At 31.6% G+C, this 27,514-nt stretch overlaps 3 protein-coding genes across 3 annotated transcripts; 2 read left to right on the top strand and 1 right to left on the bottom strand.

Moving 5' to 3' along the window:
• The first annotated feature begins 10,392 nt into the window (after positions 1-10,392).
• Positions 10,393-12,778, top strand: LOC7455772 (aspartyl protease family protein At5g10770). Its single transcript, XM_002297642.4, has 2 exons — positions 10,393-10,726; positions 11,237-12,778. The coding sequence occupies exons 1-2, from the start codon at positions 10,549-10,551 to the stop codon at positions 12,505-12,507; spliced, it is 1,449 nt and encodes a 482-aa protein (XP_002297678.1). The 5' UTR covers positions 10,393-10,548; the 3' UTR covers positions 12,508-12,778.
• A 354-nt stretch (positions 12,779-13,132) lies between these two features.
• Positions 13,133-18,441, bottom strand: LOC7476783 (probable folate-biopterin transporter 3). Its single transcript, XM_002299122.4, has 5 exons — positions 17,605-18,441; positions 16,455-16,714; positions 15,870-15,965; positions 15,617-15,787; positions 13,133-14,169 (listed from the first exon to the last, which is right to left on the bottom strand). The coding sequence occupies exons 1-5, from the start codon at positions 17,939-17,941 to the stop codon at positions 13,579-13,581; spliced, it is 1,455 nt and encodes a 484-aa protein (XP_002299158.4). The 5' UTR covers positions 17,942-18,441; the 3' UTR covers positions 13,133-13,578.
• A 4,211-nt stretch (positions 18,442-22,652) lies between these two features.
• LOC7455773 (AP2-like ethylene-responsive transcription factor At1g16060) lies at positions 22,653-27,329 on the top strand. The gene is made up of 8 exons (XM_002297643.4): positions 22,653-23,398; positions 23,486-23,568; positions 23,714-23,722; positions 23,868-23,956; positions 24,068-24,141; positions 24,398-24,448; positions 25,509-25,585; positions 26,467-27,329. Exons 1-8 carry the CDS (start codon positions 23,259-23,261, stop codon positions 27,066-27,068), a joined length of 1,125 nt encoding a protein of 374 aa, XP_002297679.2. The 5' UTR covers positions 22,653-23,258; the 3' UTR covers positions 27,069-27,329.
• The last annotated feature ends 185 nt before the right edge of the window (positions 27,330-27,514 follow it).

The raw sequence follows: 27,514 nt of genomic DNA, 5'->3' as shown, positions 1-27,514 counted from the left end.
TGAAATTTAATGAAAAACAATAAAAAATAACCCTAAATAAAATAAATATCAATAAAAAAATAAGTACCAAATTTTAAAAATTAAAAAAATTATAGGGTGAAATTGAAAACATCTGTAAAAACCAAGCAAACAAGACAAACATCCTAAACATGGTCAAATCTTAAAAAATTTACAATATATAAAACTCTGGATCCGAGTCTTATCATGAAATTTATTATAAGTTAATTTAAATATATAAATTTAAAAAAATTATCAAAGCAAAAAAAAGATAGCAAAAAAGTTTTAAGGTGAACCCAATAGTCAACAAATCAAACACATAACCTAGGATATGAAATTGGGTTAAACCTATAAATATGAAAGCAAAAAAATAGCAGAAAAAAACATTTGAAAAAAATGCTTTAAATAAAATGAAAGTCAATTCGGGCTAATCTTCCAGATCTATTACCTGGGTAATAGGATTGGGGTGATCCCATTAAATACAAACCTTAAAAAATAAAGAAGTAAGATTTTTAATCAAATAAATATTGTTATGGGGATTAGTATAATTATAAACCAATAAAAAATCATTTGGTTAGATATAGTTTTTTTTACTAGATCTTAAATGTAATTATATTTTAAAATTTAATTTTGTAGTAACTAAAATAGTCTATTTTTTATTTATAAAAAATTGTCTTTTATCTATTTTTCAAATAAAAATTTATCTCATAAAAATTTGACGAAACATATTTTTTAAAGCCTACTTTTTATAAATGCAATTAAAATGTTTTTCTTAAACCTGTTTTTTTAAATCGCAACCACAAAAGTTACATAAATTTAATTATACTTGGATTCAGAGCCTGGCTCACGTCGTGTTTGTGAAAAAACATGATTTTTTTAATAAAATGATATCATTTTAAGGTTTGTTTAAAAAAACAATTAAATTAATTTAGGTCAATCCACCTTACTTTGCAAGGATTAGGGTTTTTTTTTTTTTTTTTTTGCTTGACTTGTTTTTCAAAGTATTTTTTATCTAAAAAATTTTAAATTGATGTTTTTTTAAGTGTTTTTGATAGTTTTAATATGTTAACGTAAAAAATAAAGAAAAATATTATTTTAATATATTTTTTATTGAAAAACATATTTGAAAAGCAATATGCACTGCATTATCAAGCACACACTAAGTCAACTAAAAAATTATAAGTTTATAATTATATTTTTCTTTCTTTTCATTTTTTTTTAAACTAAAAAAATACTATAAGGTTAATCAACTTCAAATATAAGGATAAAATATTCGATTATAGACTAATTTGTGTATGTTTTTATGCTGATGTGGATTATAGGATTTTGAAAATGGGATAAGAAGTTTGAACTCGAAAATAGAACTCAAACTCAACGTATGTTTTTTTTTTTAAAGGATTTTGTTATTACTAAAATGCGGAAATGAAGAATCAAAATTAAATTAGAAGCGTTGTATTTTACTTTACAATTGTTAAATTACTTGTAACATCATGTTTTACAAATATTATAGAATAAACTAAAGGTGTGTGGATGAATATCACTGTAGATTGACATATTTCGTGTACTTACAAAACAATGGAGTTACTATTCATTTTTATAATAATTCATTCTCTTCATCAAAAGTTTTTTGCGATTTGATCGTAATTTAAACTCAGTTATTTTTTATTTTTTATGCAATTATAAAATTAGAAGAAGAGATACTGAAATAAAAAAGATACCAAATACTGGTGGCATGCAAGAGATTTTGCAAAAAAAAAAAACACTTAGGTCTTTAATTTTTAAAAATAATATAATTTATATATTTAGGTCCCTTCAAATTTCTAAAATTCATTTTTGATACAAAAATTCATATGTATTAATTTTCAGTCAATGGTTAGAGAGGTAAAAGAGAGATGGGTCACTAGATTCTGCGATGAAAAAGAAAATCGTCAATCACGTCATTTTCAGGCACTAAAATAGTTTTTCTTGATATCCACGTGCTTCATGCGATGAAAGGGGATTAATGGTGGTTTTTTAAAAGTCTCAACGTTGCTTGAAAAACAAATTTAAATTGTGGAAGTCAAAACTAACCCAATTTGATTTTAGATTTTCAGGACATTTTAGGTATTTTGGGTTGATGAGTTTGTTTGTAGGTGCTCTAAAGGTGTTAGTAATATGTTTTTGGGTTAAAATGAATTAAAAATTAGTTTTTTTATAAAAAAAACATTGGTCTCATTTTTTTATTGTCACGGTGGTGACAAGAATCTAGATTTGCAGACAACACGTTGCATATTTTTTTTTTCTAAAACAATAAAACCGTGCAACAAGTCATCCACTTCTTTAAAAAATAAAACCTAGTTTAGGCTTGTAGGCCCGAGCTTGAAGGTCCACCTACGTGTTTGGGATATTCATTAAAGTGGCTAAGACGTGTTGGTTTATGGGCACTTTTTTGGCCCTTTTTTTTATATAAATTTTAAGAAATATATTATTGAACCTAGTTGAGTTCATGTCCCGGATCACAGGTTTAACAAGTTAAGTCACAACATCTGGACTATTATTTTTTTTTTCAATGTTGCTTTTTTTCAATTGATTTCTTTATCTTTTTTTTATATGTCTTTTTTAAATAATTTTTAAATTTATATTTCAATTGATATCGATTTGCTGTGAATTGTTTCTTCTTGTTTAACCTTTTTAGATAGAGATATTTTTTATTGGTGTTGTGTGCGTTTAATTTTTGAAAAAATTATTTTAATTTATCTATAATTTTTTTTATCTTTTATTTTAATGGAATTTATTTTTGAAAATAAAAAATATTATTTTCAAATAATATTTCTAATATGTGTAGTCTTGCATAATATTTGTTTTTCTTTTATTTAATTAATTTAGTATATATTTATCTATTTCTATTATCATTTGATTGAAAAAACATTAATTTTAATAAATAAATTTAGCAAACACAACTAGAAAAATATTCCATCATGTGATATTAAATATATTCTCTCAATTTTTCCATTTTTATTTTTAGTTATCGTTAACACTAAAGTATATGGTCTTTTTACTATAGACAAAACATTGTGTTGCATTGTTTACACACTCACATATTATTGTTAACTTACTGTATATTTTTATTTTTTTTATTTTAGTCCTTAAACTTTTTATTATTGGGCTATTTACCCCTAAATTGAAGGTTAATTGCTTATGATTTCTTAGACGAGGGCAATATAGAAATAAGGAGGCCCTAAATGAAAAAAAGCAGCTAAAATGAGTGATGTGTTCAAAGGTTTTTTTAAATACACTCTGGTCCTTAAGCTTTAAGGATAAAATAATTTAGGTCCCTTTGAACATCTAAGATTCTATTTTAGTTCAAAACTTTATTTTATTTATAATTTAGTACCTATATAGAAAGAGAAAGGAGAGAGACTTCTTGGATTCCGTTATTAGAGAGAGAAAATTGGTGTTGCAATTATTCCAGCAGCCAAAATTGTCTATATTAGTACTAGCAGGTTGCATTCATTGAGAGTGGTCCCACTTATGTGTTTTTAAACCTTAAAATTGCCTAAAAACCATAGTTATTAAACCCGGACCGGCCCGACGGGTTGACACAGGACCCGGCCGACACGGGGGCTGGACCGGTCCGGGTTTCTCAAAAGACCGGTCAATGCAATGATCGATCAAACCCGGTCGACCCGGCGGGTCAACCCGTGACCCGGGTGAGACCCGACCAAGACCGAGTTTTTTTTTTTTTTCAAATGTGAGATTTGAAACCCATTAGTATATATACTCTATATTCCCAAGAAAAATATTATGTTTTTTCAATGTGAGATAAAAAACATTTTGGTTTAAATACTTCAACTTAAAAGAATAACATAATATCTTTTTAATGTGAGATTTGAAACCCATTAGTATATATACTCTATGTTCACAAGAAAAAAAACTATGTTTTTTCAATGTGGGATTGAAAAGTCATTAGTATATATACTCTATGTTCCCAAGAAAAAAGTTATCTTTTTTCAATGTGGGATTGAAAACTCATTAGTATATATATACATACACTCTATGTCCACAAGAAAAAAACTATGTTTTTTTAATGTGAGATTTGAAACTTATTAGTATATATATTCTATGTTTCCAAGAAAAAAGTTATGTTTTTTCAATGTGGGATTTGAAACACATTAGTATATATACTCTATGTTCACAAGAAAAAAATTATGTTTTTTCAATGTGGGATTTGAAACACATTAGTATATATATTCTATGTTCACAAGAAAAAAACTATGTTTTTTCAATGTGGGGTTTGAAACTTATTAGTATATATACTCTATGTTCACAAGAAAAAAGTTATGTTTTTTCAATGTGGGATTTGAAACACATTAGTATATATACTCTATGTTCACAAGAAAAAAACTATGTTTTTTCAATGTGGGATTTGAAACCAATTAGTATATATACTCTATGTTCACAAGTTAAAAGCTATGTTTTTTCAATGTGGGATAAGGAACTTTTTTGGTTTAAATACTTTAACTTAAAAGTTTAACATAATATCTTTTGAATGTTGGATAATTTTTTTTTTAAATATTCTTTTAAACTTCATTATTTACAATATGTATAGTCTATATTTACATGAATTTTTTTTTTTAATTTTTTCATATAAAATATTAAAACTTTAATTTTTTTTAAAATTTTTCCGGGTTAATCCGGGTTGACCTGGGTTGACCCATGAAACCCGGGACCCAGCCCCTTGGTCGGGTCAACCCCCGGGTCGGGTTTAATAACTATGCTAAAAACACTAAATCTAAGCTCTAGAAGAGTTTTTGTTTCATGTTGGTTTCAAGTTTTTTTTTTTAAAAAATAAGTGGGAAGGACAACACAATTTCTTAAAAAATTATTAGGAGCCCACATGCGGGCCCATTCGTTATGGGCCAGACACCTAGCCTGGCTTACTAGACCCAATAACATGTGACATGTTTTTTTTTTTTTAATTTTGATTTTTTGTTTTTAATTAATACTTTTTTTTATATTTTTAAAAATATAATTTTTAATTTGTATTTAATTAATATCCCTTCTATGTGATTACGTTTTGTTTTCTGCCTATTTAGCCTTTTTTAAATAGCAATTATTTTTTAATTATATCATGTATTTTTAAGTTTTTAAGAGGTTAATATGATTCATAAATATATTTTTTTGCATTTTATATAAATTAGATTTATTTTTACAAATAAAAAAATATTTCTTGATAATATTTTTAATATGTGCAGGCTTGCATAATAATTTTTTCTTTTCTTTTATTTTAATTAATTTTATATGCTTATCAGTTTCTATTATCACATGATTTTAATAAAAAAATTCATTAAACACAACCGACTAAATGATCATTTTTACGAGATTAAATATGTTGATTTATGTGTGTCTCTCAAATTTATTTTTATTTATCATTAATGATTTTATTTATTTATTTATATAAATAATTCCTGATTTATTTAATTAGATCCGTGCATGAGTTTTTTAATTTATATATATATTTTAAAAAACATATAAAAAAGGGGTGCATGTTCAAAATTTGTATTGGTAGAAAAAACTATCCGATCAAATGGCTAGTCACTTGAAGCAGTTATTATATGATACACAGCTTCATGCACACAAGGTCAATGGCTATAAATCCTTGGGCCTGGCTTGGAGTCTCCTCACTGTGGGCTCGATGGTTCATAGCTTCTTCCTTGAATTATGTATTGTTATATTTGGGTCGTAGCCCTCACAATTTGGTCTAACGAAAACCATTTTTTAGGATGAGAAAATGCCCACTTGAGTCGGCAATATAGAACCCAGGGTTCACGGATTTCGCTTTTAAAAGTTTATTTGGGAATGCAGCGTAAATTATATTTTTTTAAATTTTAAATTATTTTTATTAAAAATATTTTTTATATATTTTTAGAATATTTTAATGTGTTAATATCAAAAATAATTTTTTTAAAATAAAAAATATTATTTTAATACATTTCTAAACAAAAAATACTTTAAAACACAACTCTACTACAATCTCAGTCATTAAATATTATTAGCTTTATACAGGGTTCAGCCTTCAGGACCCTTCAGGTGGTCTTGGATTAAAATTAAGGGAAACTTCTTAATAATAATAATTAATATCCAAGTAATTATTAAGAAGGTGTTTTTCTTTATTTTTTTTTATGAATTTCTTTTTATAAAATGCTTGACGTATTAATAAATAGAAGAATATATTATTAGTAGACAGACGAAAGATAATAATAAGATTATTATGCCTACCTCACCTTTTTATCAAAACAGACGATTAAGTCAAATACTGCTGGAGGCTTGACGTGATTAAGACAAGAGTTTGGGTTTTCTAATCATTTTAAAATAATATTGTTTTAAATAATAATTTTAAAATATAAAATGATATTGTTTTGAATAATTTTTTTTAAAAAAAATTATTGAAATTGATCCAATATATATTTAAAACATAAAATGATAGTTATGGGTTGACATCCAATTATTTAAATTAATGTTCAAAATAATTTAAAAACAAACATATTACATGTTAGCTCTAAGTTAATCTGACAAGTTAAACCATGTTTAATAATTGTAGTCATGAGCTTCTAGACCTATGACAATGGGCCTTCCATCTTATTTCAATAGTTTTTTTTGTGCATAGACAAATCTATATTGTTGATGATTTATATGCTTGATTGGTATCAATATTATAATTTAATTTAGATGATTACTAGCCTTTTGTTCTGCACTGTGGGTCAGTTTTTTTTTTTTTCATCCTAAAAAAATACTAAGACATTAGGAAGTTAAAGAGTATAATGATTAAATACTTTTAAAATATTTAAATAGTAACTTATTAGATGATATATTTTTTAAAAAAACATTATTGGGATAGCAATGTATTCAATTAACTTGGACTAACAATGATTAACGTGAAACCCATGATATGAGATGCGATATCATGATAAAACCATGGAATCCACATAAAAAATTTAGAAATTCCAATTATAATGAACAAAATATTGAAGGCTGGAAATTAAAAAAAATTAATTTAAAAAAGGTGACCCGAGTAAATTTATATCAGTAGCCGTGCAACGACTCGAGTCAAGCCAAAGTTTTTTGGATGTAAGAAGAACAAAGTTAAAGTGACACTAGAATTCCTAAGCAAGGAAAATAAATTCAAGACTCAAGATATTGAACCGACTATGTTTAATAAGTGTGATTAATTTAATAACATAAAAAAGACAATCCTAATTTAATATTCTAAAATCATAACTCGTGAAATCTCAGATTCGGATCTAATTAAAAAGATCAATTCTCAACAAAAAAAAATTAAGCCTATAAAAACAATGTCAACTCGTGTTAATCTACCTGACCTAAGTCATTTGACTAGAAATGCCAAATTTATAAAACCTAAAACCTAATTTTCAACTAATCAAATATTGAAGGATGAAATTAAAAAAAAAATTCAATGATATAAAAGGATAAAAAAATAGTAATTATAAGAAAAAAAAAAAAAATAGAGCTCATTTGAATCAACCTACCAAACTCACAAGTTAGATTATGAGAATAGGTAACCCAATATAAGGAAGATGAAGAAAACCATGAAATCTATTTTTTAAAAAAACCATTGTTAGCTTATAAAACTTGTGACTCGGGCCATTTGAATGAAAATGCCAAATATAAAAAAATCACAAAGCTATATTTTCAACAAACCAAATATTGAAGGATGAAATTTTAAAAAACCAACAACACAAAAGAATTTAAAAGAAGAAAGAATAATTAAAAGCCAACAAAAGATGCGAGCTCACCCAGGTTAACCCGTCAAACCCACATGTTAGGTCATGAGATCGAGATAACTCGATAGAAAGAAAAACAAATAAAACTTGATAGAAATAAAAACAAATAAAACTACAAAGCCTATTTTGGTAAAAAATCAATGTCGAATAACGAGATCTAAAAAGAAAATAAGTAAAAAAAAAAATGTCAACCCGTATTAACTTATAAAACTCGTGACCCACACCATTTGATCAGAAGCACCAAACCTGGAAAAATCACGAAGTTTAATTTTCAATAAATAAAATGTCAAATGATAAAACCAAAAGAAAAAATAATTGTACAAAAAGATAAAAAAAAATAACAATTAAAAGAATGAGGATTAAATCTGAAAAAACAAAGATAAATAATTTTTGGATTGAAGGGTTAAATTAAAAATAAAAATTAAATTCATAAAATAATTAAAAGAAGAAACCATCAAAAGAATGAGAAATAAACTATAAAAATAACAAATTAATTTTTTTAATCAAAGGATGAAGTTAAAAACTATTGAAAGGTTACAAAATGGGCAAGAAAAGAATCAAGACCAAAATTAAAGAAATAATAAATAATAAATTTAGATTCAATGATGAAATTGAAAAAAAATAAAAAACATATAAAAGGATCAAATAAAAAAATTACAAATATGAAAAAAACACCGACACTCAAATAGACGCAACTAGAGGACTACCCTGAAATTTTAAATAACCAGTGCGAATTTCAAGAGAGGAGAGTGAATATGAAAAAAAGAAAAAGAAAAAGAAAAATATTGTCAGTGACAATCCATTGAGAAACAACCAACACACGCTATCTCTTGAGGAAGAAGACATTGTAAGAAATCTAATAACACGACTGGAACAAGTTTTTCACTGCCAAAGTTAGTTGTACACACCGTCTAAAGCAACAGAGCAAATGACGGGCTAACACGAGCAATTTTTTTAGTTTTTTTATCCATCAAATTACAACATTGCCCCTGGAACCAAATAATAACTACGAAAAAACCTCTATGAAATTATACAAAAGCCCCTAAAGTAACGTTTTGACAATTTTGATTATAAGAGCAATTGAATCATTATATTGTGTTTAATAAAATAAAAAACTAAAAATGCCCCTATCTCATGCCATGTGCAAATGTTTCTTTTAAGGGTACTTAAGTAGTTTTACTGTATAAAAAACAAAAAAAAACCGAGATAACCCTTAACAAATATATAATGACAAATGAGTCTTATAAAAATTATTTTTATTTGTGAATGCCAGTTCGGTTGATTTGATTTTTTGTCGATGACAAAACCATCAATTTATTATTATAATTCACATTAAATCAAGAAACATGTGTAATATTATTTACCCATGTTTTATGTTTTTGTAATTATTGTTTTAAATATTAAGTAATTACTAGAATCAAATCCTACATAATTGCCCCACATCAATCGACGAGACAAAAAGAGTTCACTAAAGAGTAAGTATGAGATGGACCAAATTAATGAACAAATGTAGCTGCCTTTCCGATTCAATATAAACAGCTGATCAAGGATGTAGCTGAACACGATTCCTGCTTACCTCTCATGCATTTTTCCCATAACAAGCTACTTGATAGAAGAGAATGAATGTGGGGGGAGGGGAATGGAATAAAAAAAATACTTAAAAATACCTTTCGAACGCATTATGAAACGAAATTTAATTATTATTATTATACTGGCAATTCCAAATTTGTCAAGTGCTGATCCAAGGAGATGATTTTACTTTATAATATGGTGCTTGAGTGCTTATAAAAAAAAGGTTGGTGAGGGACCCTGCCATGGATGCCTTGGTTAAAATCCAAAAAGCAAGAGTCAAACAGCTCCACAGTTGAGAGGAGCAACGTAGGAAACAAGGATAGAACACTCCAAGGAATCGCAGGTGATCTGAGACATGTCGATACGTAGGAATTGGGCACCATTTACCCACAGAAGAACCCCAAAACTCTTGATTAGTAGCTTGATTTATGGATTAAGGTCTCCCGAATGTTCTTGCAGATGTCAATGTATACACAGGAGCCGTGACGCTAAAATTGTTGGTGTAAGGTCCAAGGTTTTTCCATCCATCTTGTAATAACCTGGTTTAGAGGGGGAAAACAATAGAGGGACGTCTAATCAAATAATTAAGACTCAAGATCAAGTTGATTAATTGTTATCTAATTACTCTGCAGAACACAAAAGTCTAATGCTATGTTCATAGATATAATGCTCGAGTGCTAGTGCTCCCAGTACCATGTAGAAAGGGACAATAATCAAACACACAATATCAAAATGCTTCTTCATGTCTCCCTCTCTCTATCTCTCTCTCTCTCGGAGTAAGTTGTGACAGTTGATTCCGTGATGGGCGAGTCCTTATCTTATGAAAGCTCAGCAAACCAATCAAATTATTGTAAATATCACTACCTCTCCATATCCCACCATGTCCACTACTAGCTACAAACACAGCGGTAACACACATCTCCCTTTTTTTTTTTTTTGGTGCCAAGAATTTGCACGTGAATCTACAATAATTTCTCATGCACCAGTGGGGTCCTTTAGCCAGCCATTTCTCTTTTGTTCTCTTGCCAAACTCCAACTCTTAAGAATCTCCCTCTCTTCTCCCTCCTTCCCTCCCTGCCTTTCTCTCTTTCTCTCACACACACATTCAGATATTCACACACTCATAGCCGAGATTCTTTCTTTGTTCCATTTTTTGTTCTCGGCAACTCATAACTTCTTACCCTTCTTCATCATCAAAATGGTGCAAGCAAAACCTCCTTTTCCATCAAAACTACTCCTTCTCTCTCTTCTTGTTTCTACCCTCGCCATTTTTGATAATGGGGTTCAATGCTTTCAAGGGAAGAAAGTCCTCAGCATGCATAAATTTCAATGGAAACAGGGGAGTAATAGTTCAACTTGTCTCTCCCAAGAAACAAGTGAGTAGCAAAGTGAAAAAGAGAAGGCTTAAAGAATGGTTTGGCCAATGGTGACCAAATCTTTTTTTAAGCTAGCTATCTTCTTTATTTATCTGTTCTCCACTTTTGGGATCTGTACTCTACTACTTACTTTCCTTTTATGCCAGCACTATCTATAACTGAGTTCATGCTTTATGGGAATTGGGAAACATCCATCATTGGAAAACTTTATCTTGGCTTCACTTTCTTTAACTTTGAATGATGTACTCCATTGTTGAATTATTTATGATACTTGGTATAAATATTTGAAAAATTTCTCCCACCCCCCCTGAAACTAACTGTTTTGGATCACTGGGGATCAAAATTATACAATTTATTTTCCTTTTTTGAGAATATATGGCATCCATATACAATCTTCATTTGTATTATTCCTCTGCTTTGTTGGTAAAGTTACACTAGTATTTGATTTTTAAAATACAACTACAGTGCCCAAATATGGACTAATGTTCTCATTCTGTTTGGGAATTAAAGGATGGGAGAATGGTGCAACCATATTGGAAATGAAGCACAAAGATTCTTGCTCAGGAAAGATCCTAGACTGGAACAAGAAGCTTAAAAAACACTTGATCATGGATGATTTTCAGCTTCGATCACTTCAATCTAGAATGAAAAGCATCATTTCTGGCCGAAATATTGATGATTCAGTGGATGCTCCAATCCCATTAACTTCTGGTATAAGACTGCAGACACTAAACTACATAGTTACAGTGGAATTAGGTGGTCGAAAAATGACAGTGATTGTGGACACTGGGAGTGACTTGAGTTGGGTTCAATGTCAACCTTGCAAAAGATGTTATAATCAACAAGACCCTGTTTTCAACCCTTCAACATCTCCTTCATACCGAACAGTTTTATGTAGTTCACCAACTTGTCAGTCCCTGCAGTCTGCAACTGGAAATTTAGGAGTCTGTGGAAGTAACCCTCCGAGTTGTAACTATGTTGTTAACTATGGTGATGGATCCTACACACGCGGTGAGCTAGGCACGGAACATCTTGATTTGGGAAACAGTACTGCTGTCAACAACTTCATATTCGGCTGTGGCAGGAACAATCAAGGTTTATTTGGTGGAGCTTCAGGCCTTGTGGGATTGGGAAGGAGTAGTCTCTCTTTGATTTCTCAAACTTCAGCCATGTTTGGAGGAGTTTTCTCCTACTGTTTGCCTATAACAGAAACTGAAGCTTCAGGTTCACTAGTCATGGGTGGAAATTCCTCAGTATACAAAAACACAACTCCTATTTCATACACTAGAATGATTCCCAATCCACAGCTACCCTTCTATTTTCTAAACCTAACTGGTATTACTGTTGGTAGCGTGGCAGTACAAGCACCAAGTTTTGGTAAAGATGGAATGATGATTGATTCTGGGACGGTTATTACAAGGCTCCCCCCTTCAATTTACCAGGCACTAAAGGATGAGTTTGTGAAACAATTTTCAGGGTTTCCTTCTGCACCAGCTTTTATGATTTTGGATACTTGCTTCAACCTTAGTGGATATCAAGAAGTTGAGATTCCAAACATAAAAATGCACTTTGAGGGAAATGCTGAGCTCAATGTGGATGTAACTGGGGTTTTCTATTTTGTTAAGACTGACGCATCTCAGGTCTGTTTGGCTATTGCAAGTCTCTCTTATGAAAACGAGGTTGGTATAATTGGGAATTATCAACAGAAAAACCAGAGGGTTATATATGATACCAAGGGGTCCATGTTGGGATTTGCGGCAGAAGCTTGCACTTTTGACTAGGTCGATGATTCGAAGGTATTATTAAGAACAGGTGTGTGACAGTGCATATATTTATTTGATGCAATGTCAGTTGTTCTTGTTGCCAAAGAAATCATCAAGAAGTAGTTTTTCTTGGTTCATATCACATATAAATATCTATTATTATCCATGGGGAAAGATATAGAATATGTAAAAACGCCATTTCCAATTTCTCAAGTGTTTTGACAGTGCAGTCCCAAACACAGCAAATAATATCTTTTGTATATTTTAAATGTAAGATCTGTTTGAATCTGAGAGAGGGTGCAGAATTACTTCTAAGAAGGTTGACGTGGTTATATAATTGCATACTCTTATATGTTCTATGTGTATCTAAAGATGGCTAAATGATGAAGAATTTCTTGATATTTCAGAATTTTCAGGGGCTAAAATACTTTATGGGAAATTCATTTCTTACAAAAACTTAAAAGCACAAGCCTTTGAGCAAAAAAAAAATTGATAAAAAGATTACGAGCAAATCGCTTTACCGCATCCGAGACGGGTTACAAGCTGCATATTTCAGAACAGGATCATGGCTTTGGAAAATGTGATCAATAATTTGTAAAATCTACAAAGAAAAAAGAAGAGCCAAAGAGGGGAACCTGCGAAGTTTTTGAAATGTTAATTTGGAGCTATTATCTTCAATAATGTCTGTTGTTCAAATTGATTCCAGCGTTCGTGAAAATTAGATTTTGACCGTGGCAGGATGGACTTGATCTTATCTCTGAAATGTTGTTGTCCACCAGAAATATCAGACAATCAAAGAATAACATTGTCTTCTATATTGAAAGCATTATCAAGGAGGGATGACTTCTGACAAGAGGCATTCCACGGGACACTCTGTTGACAGCCTGCAGCAGAAAGTTATGTCCTGTTTTGAACTTCTAGTGGAGAAGCCTTTGTGTTCTCAAGGTGATGCATCAACAGTAGTAATTCTAAGCAAATGAACATAAAAATCTTCCTTGGAAGCCAAAATTGAGGATTTAATCACGTCTTCATTCAGAAACTGTCAGGCTCCTAGAAGCATTTTTATATTGTTGGATTAAGTGACGCCATTCAAGTGCTATCAGCGAGGGAGACCATCTCGGTGTTTTCAGATTCAAGTCTATTGTCACCTTTTTTGGTCTTCAACATCTCTTCTGGAAGAATGGATAAGTTTGGATCGCTTCTAGGTATCAGAAACAGCAGAAAAACTGGAATTATTCTCATGAGGCTCCGGATTAAAATGGCCACCCAAAGATTGTCAAATTGTGTCCGTGTAACCTTCAAGAATTTGAGTAAGAGACCTCCTACCCAAGTTGATGAAAGCAAACCAACATGGTCTATTGACATGAGCAAAGCAAAGAAAGTGCCCTCTATACCAGCAGGGCAAAGCTTGGAACTAAGTACAAGAAGAGGCTGCCATTTAATGCGTCCAATCATCATAGAAATGGCTTCATCAATCACAACAAAGAAATAATCAGGTAAACCAATTTTCAAGTTCAGACGCAACACCAATATCAAATCTAGCAACCCTGATGCACCATACAACAACTGAGACCAGAAAAGCAAGTCGCGAAAACGATGGTCTTTCAACCAATTTTGGTAGATAAGGACCCCAGAGAGGGAGCCAACTGCACCCACCGAGAATATGGACCCAACAACCTCCTGCATACAATATATATAACAGGAGTTACTTATCTACGATTTGCATTCCGTTGCAAATAGAAACTTCTGAACATAGTGAGAATTATGCATTTGGATGCATTTCATTTAAGAAATATTCTGGAAATTGAGTGATGATATAGAGACACACTTGGCAAACCAAAATGAACATTCAATAACAAGTGTGTGAAGTTATCACAAAATATTTGTGAAAAATTCTAGCATACAAATGGGAAAGAAAACACAAGCATGTAATTTTTGCATCTTATAAAAAATCTGTTGTTGGCAATGGATGATATATATTAAATAAGATTCTATTGCAAAATTAATCCTCCAAGTTTCAACCATATTTCAACTTTGTCCTCATGGTTTTTCACTTTGATAATTTAGTTCAGACTTTCACAAGCAGTTTATGAAGTCACATCGCTCGACTTCAATTCGTAAAATTGAGAGAGATGTCACACTAGTTAAGTGACACAACTGAGACTATATGGGCAATGAAAGTCTGGTGAAATACTGTTTTCTAACACTCGATACTGCTGTGTTTTGGATGGAGAGGACATAAAGTTTTTAATGGACCTGCATCCCATACCAAAACAAAACATCAGAACAACCCAGCTCAGAATCACTATTAAGCCAACTAGATATCTCATGGTAGGTGATGAGCGACAGATTGGAGTTCTTAGATGCAAACAATCCATGCTGGGGTTCCAAATGAGTGCACGTGGCAAACCTGTTAAGCTTGCATCACAACATGGGCCTAAGGAAAAATAGACATGTAAGATGCATAACCTGACTAGTTTTCTACCACATAGCTCCTTCAATGATTGTACGACGAAAAAGCTTGATAAAAGAACTAAATAAATCATCTCTGGAACGGATTGAACATGAACAAAAACAATGGAGTTGATATGCACTATATCCTACTAACCGTTCGTTTCAACTTTCAAATCCATCCACTGCCATGACCCTAAATTTTTGTCCAGTTGTCAGAATTCTTGGGAAAAGGTTGCAGCTTCAAGAGTCTCTTCTATTGCTGGGGGCTTTTTTGAACTCCAGAAAGTCTAGATTTCTTGCAGAAGTTTTCAATTTTAGGATCTGTATATATTTCATCACTTTGATTGACATACATAAAGGTATTTGAGCAAAATAGCAAATGTTCCTCAGTTCTCAAAAAGAGCAGCTGAAAATGTTTTAAAATGATATATTGGTAAATGTGGAGTTTCAGTTGATTCCAATGCACACAAAATATCCCATGACATGTGATTACCCAAACAAGAAAAGAAAAACGAAGGAACTAGGTAGAAGTGCTTTCACGTATAATTTTTTTTATTTGTGGTTTCTTGGTTTCCATGCTAAAATGAAGACAATGACTAGATAACATTGAAGAAAAATCAGCTGCACGAGTTCTCCAGCATATTTTTGTTTACAAAAGATGAAAGGCAAGTACCTGTGAAAAAGATGGACCTCCCTTCGCATCTGTATACCAATAGAACATCCCTTCATGAATATTCAAGCTCACAGCAAGTGACAAGTACATGTATAGACATGGCCTCCATACATCACGGAATTTCAGTGCTGTCCACATGGCCTTACCAGCATCCAGAAACTTCTCATTTACCTAATCCAATGACTTCATGTGAGCATGGAAGAAAGCAGTGATATAAATTGTGCCAAAAGAAGACACAGTCACAGAACCTTACTCCTCTGTGCGTAAATTTATGAACACGGGATTCTTTCAGCATCATTCCAACCAAGATAACCAGGCCTGCTGGCACACTGAGAAGCCCAAACACTCCCTGTGAGGTAAGAGTAACACTTGACAGATTATGGAGAGGATAAAATGAAGAAAAAAAGCAGTACAGCCTGACTACCACAGATCAGAAAGAATTTGAACTAGATTTTTAACCGTTATTTACAAATTCATATTATTAATAGACAATACATCACAGATTCTTTATCAAATCTAGATACGAGAGTTTTTTTTAAAGCAGGAAAGCCTCCATAGATGGATTAACCCTGGACTCATGAGAAGTTTTGACTCTATGTAGGTGCCCCAAGCATGGTATGTTTGCACCTTCCTAGCAGCACTGGGAATTGAATCCAAGACATGCGCCTGAACCACACAACTCAGCAAGCATTTAACCACCAGGCCAACTCCATGGGGTTAAGAATTAAATTGTTAACTGAAGATGGACAGTAATCTAATTTATTAACTACCTAAAAGGAAAGCAAACGGATTATCGAGGATTGAACATAGCCACAGTAATATGTGCACAGAAACTGACCTTTGGGCCAACTAGGTGAACCAAAAAGCCACTGAGTGAATAGCCCACCAGTGCTCCAATGGAAGAGCTGAATCCACACAAGCTTTGCATATCACCAGCTAAAGAAGGATGACTTATGCTGTTTTGTGTCACACAGGCATCAATGGCTACATCCGCTATTGCTATCCCAGCACTTACCCCCATTAGAGACAATAGGGAAAATGCAAGACTCAAGTTTCTTTGGATTGATAGAGCAAGCATCGAGGTCACGCTAAGAAAACCTGAGATTAAGGGAGGGGTGAACTTGTTGATTGAACAACTACTTTTATCTGTCCTCATAATATTATGCTCTTACATGTCATATTACAAAAAAAGCCAGCCTCTCATTTACTTTTAGATGATCACTGAAAGGAAAAAAAAAATTATAATAACCAAAAAACAAAAACACAGGGACTAAAATCTAGTAAGGGAAACATATAACAAGAATTCAATGAACTACAGCATTTTCCATATGTGCACAATTGCATTTGAAAGAGTCAAAACTTTAAACTGAAAAATATGCATATGAAAGAGACTAACTAATCTTCAGTGTTCTCCACTATTTTAATAACACAAAGAAGTTGTTCTAAAAGAAGATACCAAGGGGCAGAGGCCAACCTAAATATATGACCTTGTTTGAACTCCCATGACTCGTATTAACAGCCGATTCCTCCATGTGCTTAACCTATATCAATCTGAGTTCATTAAACAGTTTCTCTTGTGCAGTGATCATGGTCTGATGCTTTTCTCTCTTTTATCATCCAAGCTTATACTGTTGACTAAACTCAGCCCTAAAATTCCGCAGTTCTCAATCAAACAGGTTTTCTATATTTCACAAAATTAATGACTACCATAGATGCTTAAATGTTCTTTCTAATCCTCATGTAATAATCTTAGTAATCCTAGTCTAGGGCCTTCAATGAAAAGCTCAATTTGCAGTCCATAGTTGTTCCTAAACTTGATGCAATATCATAGACTACATCTCAAGAAAGTCTAGATTGAAACTTATCCAATTCGGAAAAAAAAAACCACCAATGAACAACTTTAGTAATATCAAGAGCTTAAATTCCTATCAGCAAACAAACACACGCAGAACACCAGATTGAAAAGAAAAAAACGTATCTTTTTTTACCTGCAAAAATGAAATAAGGCCGCCTTCTGTACCCAAGAACAGGAAGTGTATCGGTGAGGAGACCCCATAAAGGCTTAATTACCCAAGGAAGTTGAAGCAACCCCAAATACACCTGTAATTCGGATGGCTGTACCTTCTGCTCATCTTTCATATAGTACTTAGTACTAACTTTACTCATGCCAACTGCAAATCCCTGACTGATCCCATAAACAATCATAACTCCTAGCACAAAACTCCAATGCAACTCTTCACCAAGCATTTTTAGCCAATTTATTGGTCTCAACACCAAAGCCAAGAAACCATTTCTTGGGTTCCTTTCTAACTGGGATTCTTCCATGTTTTAACAAAGATTTTGGGTAAATGAGAAAGACCCAGATGAGTTTATGATCTTGGGTATGTACTGTATCTCTCCGATTTAATTCATGTGAAGTTTTTTACTTTCTGTGGTTCTTGACTCTTGGGGTTGGTGACGTGATGATGCTAAGGTTAGAATTCAATGGTCTTCCTGGGGACACATATGAAAATATTAAAATCAACGTTGAAAAGAAAATATCAATGTTAATGTTTTTCTTCCCTCCAGTCTCCTCCACTACCCTAGCAAGCTCCGGCAGCAGCTCCTCCGCATGCTTAATTAAATTTTGCCTTCTCCCTTTTATTTTTTTCTAGTTCAGTCTTTCAGATTATGCAAATCTTTTTGCCCACAATGATTTCAAAAACGTTCCCAAATAAATTGATTTAGGCTACTAGATGGGATTAAAGAGGAAAAAGAAAAGTAAAATCCCTAGTGAAACCATGCACAGAATTACAGTTGACCACGCATAGCAGAGAGCATAAGTGCACAACAAAATTAAAGCCAGGCTGATCCGTGTGCTACTGCTATATGTTGGCATAAACACAAGTCTACTGCCACCATGTTTTTTTTTTTTTTAATTATTATTAAGATATCAAAATTATCCTTCAATTTTATATAAAGGAGAATTAAGTCATCAGCAAATTGTGGATTTGCCAATAACATCACAATTTTTTTAATTTTCGAATTACATTAACTGAAATTAAATTTTATTTTATAGAAATATTTTTAATATCAATTTAATGTATTCGAAAATTTTAATTTATTTGCATATGAGAGGAGTAACAAAATAAAATGTTGTTAATTTACATTAAAAAATTTAATTTTATATATCCTGTGTATGTGTGTGAGAGGATATAATACATATATTAATATTTATTGTTGTTATTATTGTTGTTAAAACTCAATTTAATTATATGTACATAGTAATGTGATATGATTTTTTTTAATTGAAAATACATTAAAATAATTTTATTATAATTTTTTATTTTTATTTTTAATATCAACACATCAAAACCATTAAAAAATACAAAAAAAATAATCAATTTAATATTTTTTCAAATGAAAAATAATTTGAAAAACAAAAACTATCAAACAAAAATCATAAAACTTATAATTAGAAATCATAATTTTATATATTTTTTTATTATATCATTACAATAAATGTTTAGAAATGTGATAAAAGTTGTTTTTCAAAGTATTTGTTTTTATAATACATCAAAATAATATTTTTATTTTAAAAATGGTATGTTAAAATAATTAAAATATATAAAAAAAATAATTTAAAACTTAAAAAAAATTCTTTTTTAAAATACAGCTCATCTACAATTTCAAAAATGTTTTTTTCATTTAGTGTTCTTGTTCCAACAACCACACTCATTCAAGGAAAAAAAAAAAAAAAGATCTAGAAAAGTCAAGATCCACCATTTCCAAACCAACCATTACCATCCCATTATAATGGAGGAAAAAAAAACCCTCAAGAGTCAAATCCATCGACATCACCAAATCCCACGTTATAAGATGCAGCATAGACACCATGTCTGCAACAAAAAGCTTACCCCCTAGCAATCCAGCCCCTCGGCCCATTTCAAATCTATTCTTCTCTGGTGACTTACTGCTGCACTTGCACTGGTGGTGGGTGGGTGCCCATGAACATGTGGATTTACCATTGCCTGCTAAATCCAAAAGCTCCTTTAGTGGCGCGTTGACTTCATCAACATCTACATCCCCTGAAGCACGCTCGCATTTAAGCTTGATTACAAGATTTAGACGGTTCTCTGTAAGTGGGATATGGGGGCAAAAGATGAAAAGAGAAGAAGAAAGAGATACAAAATAATGAAAAAGATGCGAAGGGAATTGACGGGGAGAGTGACATAGCTGGTGGAGGCAGAGAAAACAAGATTTAAAATCAAATAATTTGATGTGTTCATCTTTTCCGATTCATTCGGTTTTTTAGCAGTAAATCGAAACCAAACTAAACCGAGAAATGTTTTAATTTTTTTCAAAAGTTGATGATAATTGTGGTTTGGTTTTTAGTTATAAATTGAAACCAAACTAATCTGAGCAATATTTTAGAATTTTTCAGCCTGATAGTTTATAAAATCATTCAATTCGGTTAAAATTGATTCATCCCTTATTGGCAGCAGTCATCATCACTCCATTTGGCTTGAATATGATCGATGCCGGAAATTAAGCGCCCGTCGCCAAATATGGCACACCAAAAAGGACAGCACCTCGTGCCCAATTGTCGCATGCATTTAAAGTTCCAATTAATTCTATTTTTATATCCCAGATTTAAAATTTTAAAAAAATAATTTATCAAAAATATTAATATCAAATAATAAAATAATAGTTCTTGAAAAAAATTGTAAGATTTTTTTATATGTTTTTTTTTATTTGTATAGCACGATTAATTTAAAAGATCAGTTAAAATTTTATACGGCGTTTATATAAAGAGCACTGTTAAATTATTTTAATTGCCAAAAATATTGAAAAAAATGCTTATTATATAATTTCCTCCACAAAAGATCCAGCAATATGACCCCTCCCATATTCTTAAATTATATTTCATTATTTTTTTTGGGTTAACATGGGTGTCTAAGCCAGTTTACGTGTACTTCGATTGATACCACGAGTCCTGAAATTAATGGCCATGTAAGCCTCCAGTAGCTCTGAGGTTTGTAGGACTCGAACTAGTGACTTCTAGAAAATAAACCTAGAGGCTGACCAGTTAAGTTACACAGTTTACACCACTCAGGGTTATATTTCATTATTTCTTGTACTTAGATAAATGATGTAATTTTTTAGGCTAATTCATGTACAAACACCACATGACTATATTTCATTATTATGATTTTTATTCAGCCCCTAAACTATTAGATGTTAAAATAAATAAAATTTAACAGATAAAAAGTGTTAAATTTAAAATTAATCGATCAAGTTTTTCTATATTGTCCAAATTAAAGAAGCCGAAGATAACAGCACCAAAGTAAAACGCTTAATTTATTCAGTAGAGACTAGTAGCCATTAATGGCCATGAGTCCTGAAATGGCGAGCAACGTAAAAGAAGAACACCAAGCTCTCCATGCCATGCTCCATCGCAGCTAGCCCTTTGTGTGCTGATTCCCATTTTTGTTTTGGGTATAGTTTATCTCCGATGATCTCTAATTTCCAATTTATGAAAAACAACTGCATGTTCCATCGAAGGCTCCACCGTATCCACTTTTCCTGTGCATACACTTGACAGAATTTAATATTGCCTGAAGTGTTAGCTGAATGGTTGTTTGAGATTGCTGTAAAGGTTAATTTTTAAAGTGTGTTTTATATTATTTTTAATATTAATATATAAAAAAATTTAAAACAAAGAAATTTATTTTTTTAAAATATTTAATGAGAGACCTAAACTGTTGATCTTAAAGGAGACCAAGCAATAGTGTGCTCAAGTTCAAATTTGACTGGTTTTTAAGAATTTTTTTTTTTTGTCATGAAAATGTAAGGTTGTTTGGGGACGCGGTGCAAACCATGTTTCAAAAATATTTTAATTTTTTTGTATGTTTTGGATCGTTTTGATATGCTGATTTCAAAAATGATTTTTAAAAAATAAAAAAAATATCATTTTAATACATTTCAGCATGAAAAATACTTTATAACGCAACTGTAACCACACTCTCAAGCACGCAGTGAATCTCCCATGGATTTTTAGCATTGCAATAGATTAATTAGTTGTCTTTCCTCAATTCCTGCATCTAATCTTCCTAGTTAAGGTTTAAACGTGTAATCTTGAAAATTCAAAATTCAAAAGTCAAATGCAAATTACTTGGGCTATCATCTTAATCCCAAGGAACTCCTCTCGAAAACGTTTTATTTGGGTTTTGGTTAACCAACTTATTTTAATAATGAGAGTGGTTGAAAAGCTCTACACTTTCTTTAGTCTCGCCCAAAAGTATAAATTATTGGAAAATAATTGCAATATTTGCAATCCGCATGATGATATTAACCGGTGACTGACTTCGAATTTCAAATTCAATTAAGCACTCAGGCTATATTATGAAACACGGCCGTTTCATAGCCTGACCTAAAGATTAGATGGGTGATCTAAGCATGATAATATAAGGCTCACGATAAGATGACAGGTAATTCGAGTGAACTGGGTAATTTTTTTTTAATTTAGTTTTTTTATATTTAATTTGTTGGAAATTAAATTTTAATTTAATTTATTTTATTTTTTGTGGGATTATCTTATTTTCATATAATTTTTATTTTGTTATTAAATAATAAAATGGTATCTTTTGTAGTATCTTAATTTTTAAGTTGATCATACGATTGTGATTGTATGTATATTTTTTATTTTAATTATATTATTAAATTAATCATGTTTATTAAAATTAAACGAGTTAATGACCTGAACCTTAAATTTTTCTCGTTTATTAAATAAAAACGCCACTGTCATTGCATCATCCTTAGAAAATCTTTGCTCAGGCCAATCTAGTTGGATCTAAGACCTTATAAATTAATATGAGATTTTAAGTTTGATCACTAAACGACCTCTCGTAATTCTAACATGAATAATGCAAATATTAAAGAGCGGCATCCATCTTATCTTAAAAAAAAGAAAAAAAGCAGGCGACTTTTTGAGAAAAGAAAAGGCTATATAGCAACATTAATTAAACCAGGCAGTATGATCCATAAATGCAACACCTCACGCTGGCCTAAGCTCTAGAGTGTCAAAAAGGTCAACCCAAGATTTATCAAAGCAAAAGCCCACCATTGAATCAAACCAACCCGTACCATTTCCACATGGCCGAAGAGAAGAAGCAAACTTCTTCGATGGAGAAGGAGGAAGAGCTAAAAAAACTTAGCACCTAATCTGGATAATAAATGGGAGGTTGCTACCAAATTAGGGCTGCCTAAGCCAAGCATCACATTTCTATTTACAGCATAATTTCTTGATTCACTAGGGCAACAAAACAAAGGAGAAAAAAGTCGTCACAAAATTTCTCCCATATAACACTCACAAAACACACATAAGCAAGGACAAGAGGGAAAGAGGCTGCACACAAAGCCGCTTGTAGACGGCCACAAGAAAACATCGTCTCCAGCTGCCGGCTTCCCTCTCTATTCTGCCATCCCATTAAAGAACCCCCTCCTCCCCTCCACATCTACTCTTTCATTTCTTCTAAAATCTTCCCTTCTCATTGGATGACCTAGCTAGTCATTATCCCCTCTCTCAGCATCTACCTCTCTGCACTTTCTTCTTCCTTAATTACGTGTGTCTGTGTTTGTGCACTTCTCTTGGCGAAGTTAAATGGGAAAAACATCAAAGCAAAGCCTGAAGGACACTGCGAACACTAGCACAAATCCTACAAACAAGGTGAAGCGGACACGAAAAACTGTGCCACGAGACTCTCCTCCTCAACGTAGCTCCATCTACAGAGGCGTGACGAGGTTATTTGATCACATTCTTTGATTCATCTTCTTTTTACTCGGTGATTTCTTATTCTTTGGATTCATTTCTGTACATGTTTTGTTCAGGCATCGATGGACCGGGCGTTATGAGGCTCATTTGTGGGATAAGAACAGCTGGAATGAATCACAGAACAAGAAAGGAAGACAAGGTTCTTCCTCTTCCTCTTCTCAGTCCCATTTCATCTTTCTCTCCAAATCTTTCACTGTCATTCTGACTTCACATTTCATTTTCTTGGTACTGTTCTTCGCTTTGACTTCAATGGTGTGATGCTGGTGGAATTCAACTGTATACAGTGTATCTAGGTGCGTATACAAAATCCTCTTAATTTGCTGTACTTTAATATATATCAGATATTTTTCTTATCCTGCAATTTTCCTAACATTACATCTAAAAAAAAGCGGAAAATCATATTTTTCTACCATTTGATATATTGGATTTTCTCATTAGGGGCCTATGATGATGAAGAAGCGGCTGCACATGCCTATGACTTGGCAGCATTAAAGTACTGGGGACAGGATACCATCCTCAATTTCCCTGTACATTTTCACGACTCAAAGTTATTTTGTTCTTGAAATTTTTTATTTCATTGTCTTTTAGTTTTTACCTTTCTGTTTTTTTTTTTAATTAAAGAGATAAATTAATTTCAGTGGTCAACTTACAAAGAAGAGCTCAAAGAGATGGAGGGTCAGTCAAAAGAAGAATATATTGGATCGTTGAGGAGGTAAATACTATAAGAATTTTCTCATTTAAAATAAAAGATAGTTTTTTTTGGATATTCATTTACAACTATCGTTGCTTATCTTATAGATTCTTTTTAATTATCAATTCCGTGTTCATGTTTTATAAGAATTTTATCATTTAAAATAAAAGATAGTTTTTTTTTTTGGATATTTATTTACAACTATCATTGCTTATCGTATAGATTCTTTTTAATTATTAATTCCGTGTTCATGGTTTATAATTGATGGAATTTACAGAAAAAGTAGTGGATTTTCACGCGGGGTGTCCAAATATAGAGGCGTGGCCAGGTAATTTACTTACAGAATTTTGTGTGCTCTTTCTTATTTATATCTTGAGAAATATACATTTGTTTTCTTTTTTTAGAAAGAAAAATATAATTTATGAGTGTTGCTTGGTATTGTATTGTAAGTAGAAGGAATTTAAAAATATAATTTATATTATTCTTTAATATTTATTAGCTAGCTACCAGGTATTTATAGCAACAAAATTTAATTTGTTTGATAAATATTTATGATTTTTTGAAGGTTAAAATATGAGAGTTGTCTCTATTTTTCTTTTTATTTTTTCTTTTCTTTATTGGCCTCGTTTGCCTCTATATACCCTTGGAGCTTGCATAAAATCAATCTCACATCTTCTCTGGCAATTAATGCTTGATATTCTCAACTAATTAGATAAGATCCTTACCAAACGAAAAAGAAAAAATAAAAAAAAAGAAACGTAACTTTTCAAGAATTGAAATTGATGAACATACCGTATTTATATATAGTTGACGGGCATACAATTTCACTACCCCAGGAGTTTTTTTTAGTGATATATAAGGTAAGGTAAATAATTTAATATATTAGACTATTGTCATGGTAAAAAAGGAAAATCTAATTGGTTGGTGTTTAAAGAGTTAAAATATGAAAATATTCTTGTACCTTACCGTTTTGATTCACTGTATCAATCCCTCGACGATTATATATTATTTTGATTTATTATCTCTTTTTACTTTTATTATATCTTTTAATTAGGACTTGTTTATGTTGAACACGTGGTGTTCATTCAGGTCGTCACATGTCAAATTTTAAATTTGATATTTTTATATTTTATTTTATTATCAAAGGATAAAAAAATACCTTTTATGTTATTGTCAAATAAATAAAAAAACACAAGTCTTAAAAAAAATACTATAAAAAGGGACATAATATCGATGAATCAAAATAATATATAGTGAAAGAATATAATAAATCAAAACGACATGTACGAATATTTACATGCCTTAAATCAATATTTAAATAATTAAATTCATGCTTCGTGTATTTGATATTTAAAATTTTAAATTCTAAATCCTAAATCGGTATGCAGACACCATCATAATGGGAGATGGGAAGCTCGAATTGGCAGAGTTTTCGGCAACAAATACCTCTACCTTGGAACATATGGTATTTATTTCTTTTAAACTATATATTTAATCATAAAGGAAATTAATGTTTAAGTACTATATATACATACATATAGCACGAGCTTTCTTTAATTTCTCTACTTAATTTTCTGTATCCTTAATACCCGACTAGAAGAAATAATTAAGGTTGCTATTACTGAAGTATGCAAAGAATTAAATTCATGATCCTTACAAAATTTAAAACTCTCACCAAAAGAAAACCTCTAATTAATTATCATGAAAGAGGAAATTAAGTCAAGGGCTAGATAATTAAAAACTCAATGCCGATATCCTTTTCACTTAAACATCAAACAACTTTTATTCAAACAATTAACTTTAGTTAATGTCTTCATGCCCAAATCCACTTAGATAATTCTTTATGAGTCATGATACTAGCTATTGCACCAATGTCACTTCACCATCATAGTATACACAATAACTCAGGTGACCCCATAGTATAATTAGACCTTGCAAACAAATATGATATGGAAAAAGTGGTGGGCAAAATTTTATTTTATGTGGATATTATTTCAGTGTTTTTTCATAAGATATTTAATTGATGTGTAATTCTCGCCACTAATTTATATGTTGACGGGAATACAGTTTAGATATCGATAGAATATTCGGTTAGATATAGTTGGTAATGAATATAATTAATGAATTTGATTTTAAATTAAATAGAGGGGTAGGAATCGCATTGTGCTTTCAAATCTTGTTGGGTGGGAGATAGATGAACCAAACCTCAACTACCTAGGCCAGCAACTTAAATTTCAAAGCCTCCCCACCAAAATATGCATGCATATTTATATTATCCTACAGATCATACATTCTTTTTGATGACGATACTACCTCTAAAGTTATTTATGTGCGTTCTCTTTTCAGCCACTCAAGAAGAAGCAGCAACAGCATATGATATGGCAGCTATAGAGTACCGTGGAATTAATGCTGTTACAAACTTTGACCTAAGCCGCTACATCAAATGGCTACGTCCCAATAACCATAATAATGTTAATAATCCTCAACAAAACCCTAATTGTGATGCTAATCCGATTCAAAACCTCGACCAAAAGATTGAATTGGATTTCATGCCCCATCAACAGAGTTCGAATGTTAATGGGACGGAAGAGCTGACTGATCCAGCCCGGTCTGGTGGCACTGGTGGCTCGGCATCATCAGCATTAGGGCTTTTGTTGCAATCCTCCAAGTTCAAGGAAATATTGGAAAGAACATCGGCTGCAGATTGCCCCTTGACGCCACTACCCCCCTTGACGCCACCCGAGTCGGATCGTGATCCGCCACGCCGGAGCTTCCCGGATGACATCCAAACCGTCTTCGATTGCCAAGACTCTAGTAGTTACACTGATGACGATGATATTAATATTTTCGGGGAGCTAAATCCATTTGCTTCGCCGATTTTCCACTACGAATTGGATGGACAGGAGATGGTATTTGGCCCAAATAAGTCTAATATCCTCACAACATAAATATTTTTGGTTTTGTGAATATGGAGTCAAGGATCGATGTTGACAAGAGGGAAAGATCGATGATGATGACGATGATGATCATGAAAAGGGTAAGATTAAATATTACAATTCATGTTTTTTTAGGCACAATGCCTCTCTTCTTGGATTACAATTTGGAAAGACGAGAGTTTGCTAATTTTTATTGTTTCATTTCCATGTAGATATAGACAAAGTTAGACATTCATTTATCAATATTTCGATTAATTATAAGACATTTTGGCATGTGATGGCCTCTTTTTTTTTTTTTTTTAATTCAAAATACATTTACTTCTGATCACACGGTTCACTTTTGCCGAAAAAATAATTTGTGAATAGTAGATTAATTTGATATATTTCGCATGAAAATTATATATTAATAATAAGGTGAGATCACGTACGCTGAAAAGGACATCATATATAAAAATGAT

The sequence above is a fragment of the Populus trichocarpa genome, chromosome 1 (genome assembly GCF_000002775.5).
Source record: "Populus trichocarpa isolate Nisqually-1 chromosome 1, P.trichocarpa_v4.1, whole genome shotgun sequence".
NCBI classification, from domain to species: domain Eukaryota; kingdom Viridiplantae; phylum Streptophyta; class Magnoliopsida; order Malpighiales; family Salicaceae; genus Populus; species Populus trichocarpa.
Note: the sequence above shows the minus strand (reverse complement) of the source record. Positions and strands in the feature narration are given on the sequence as shown.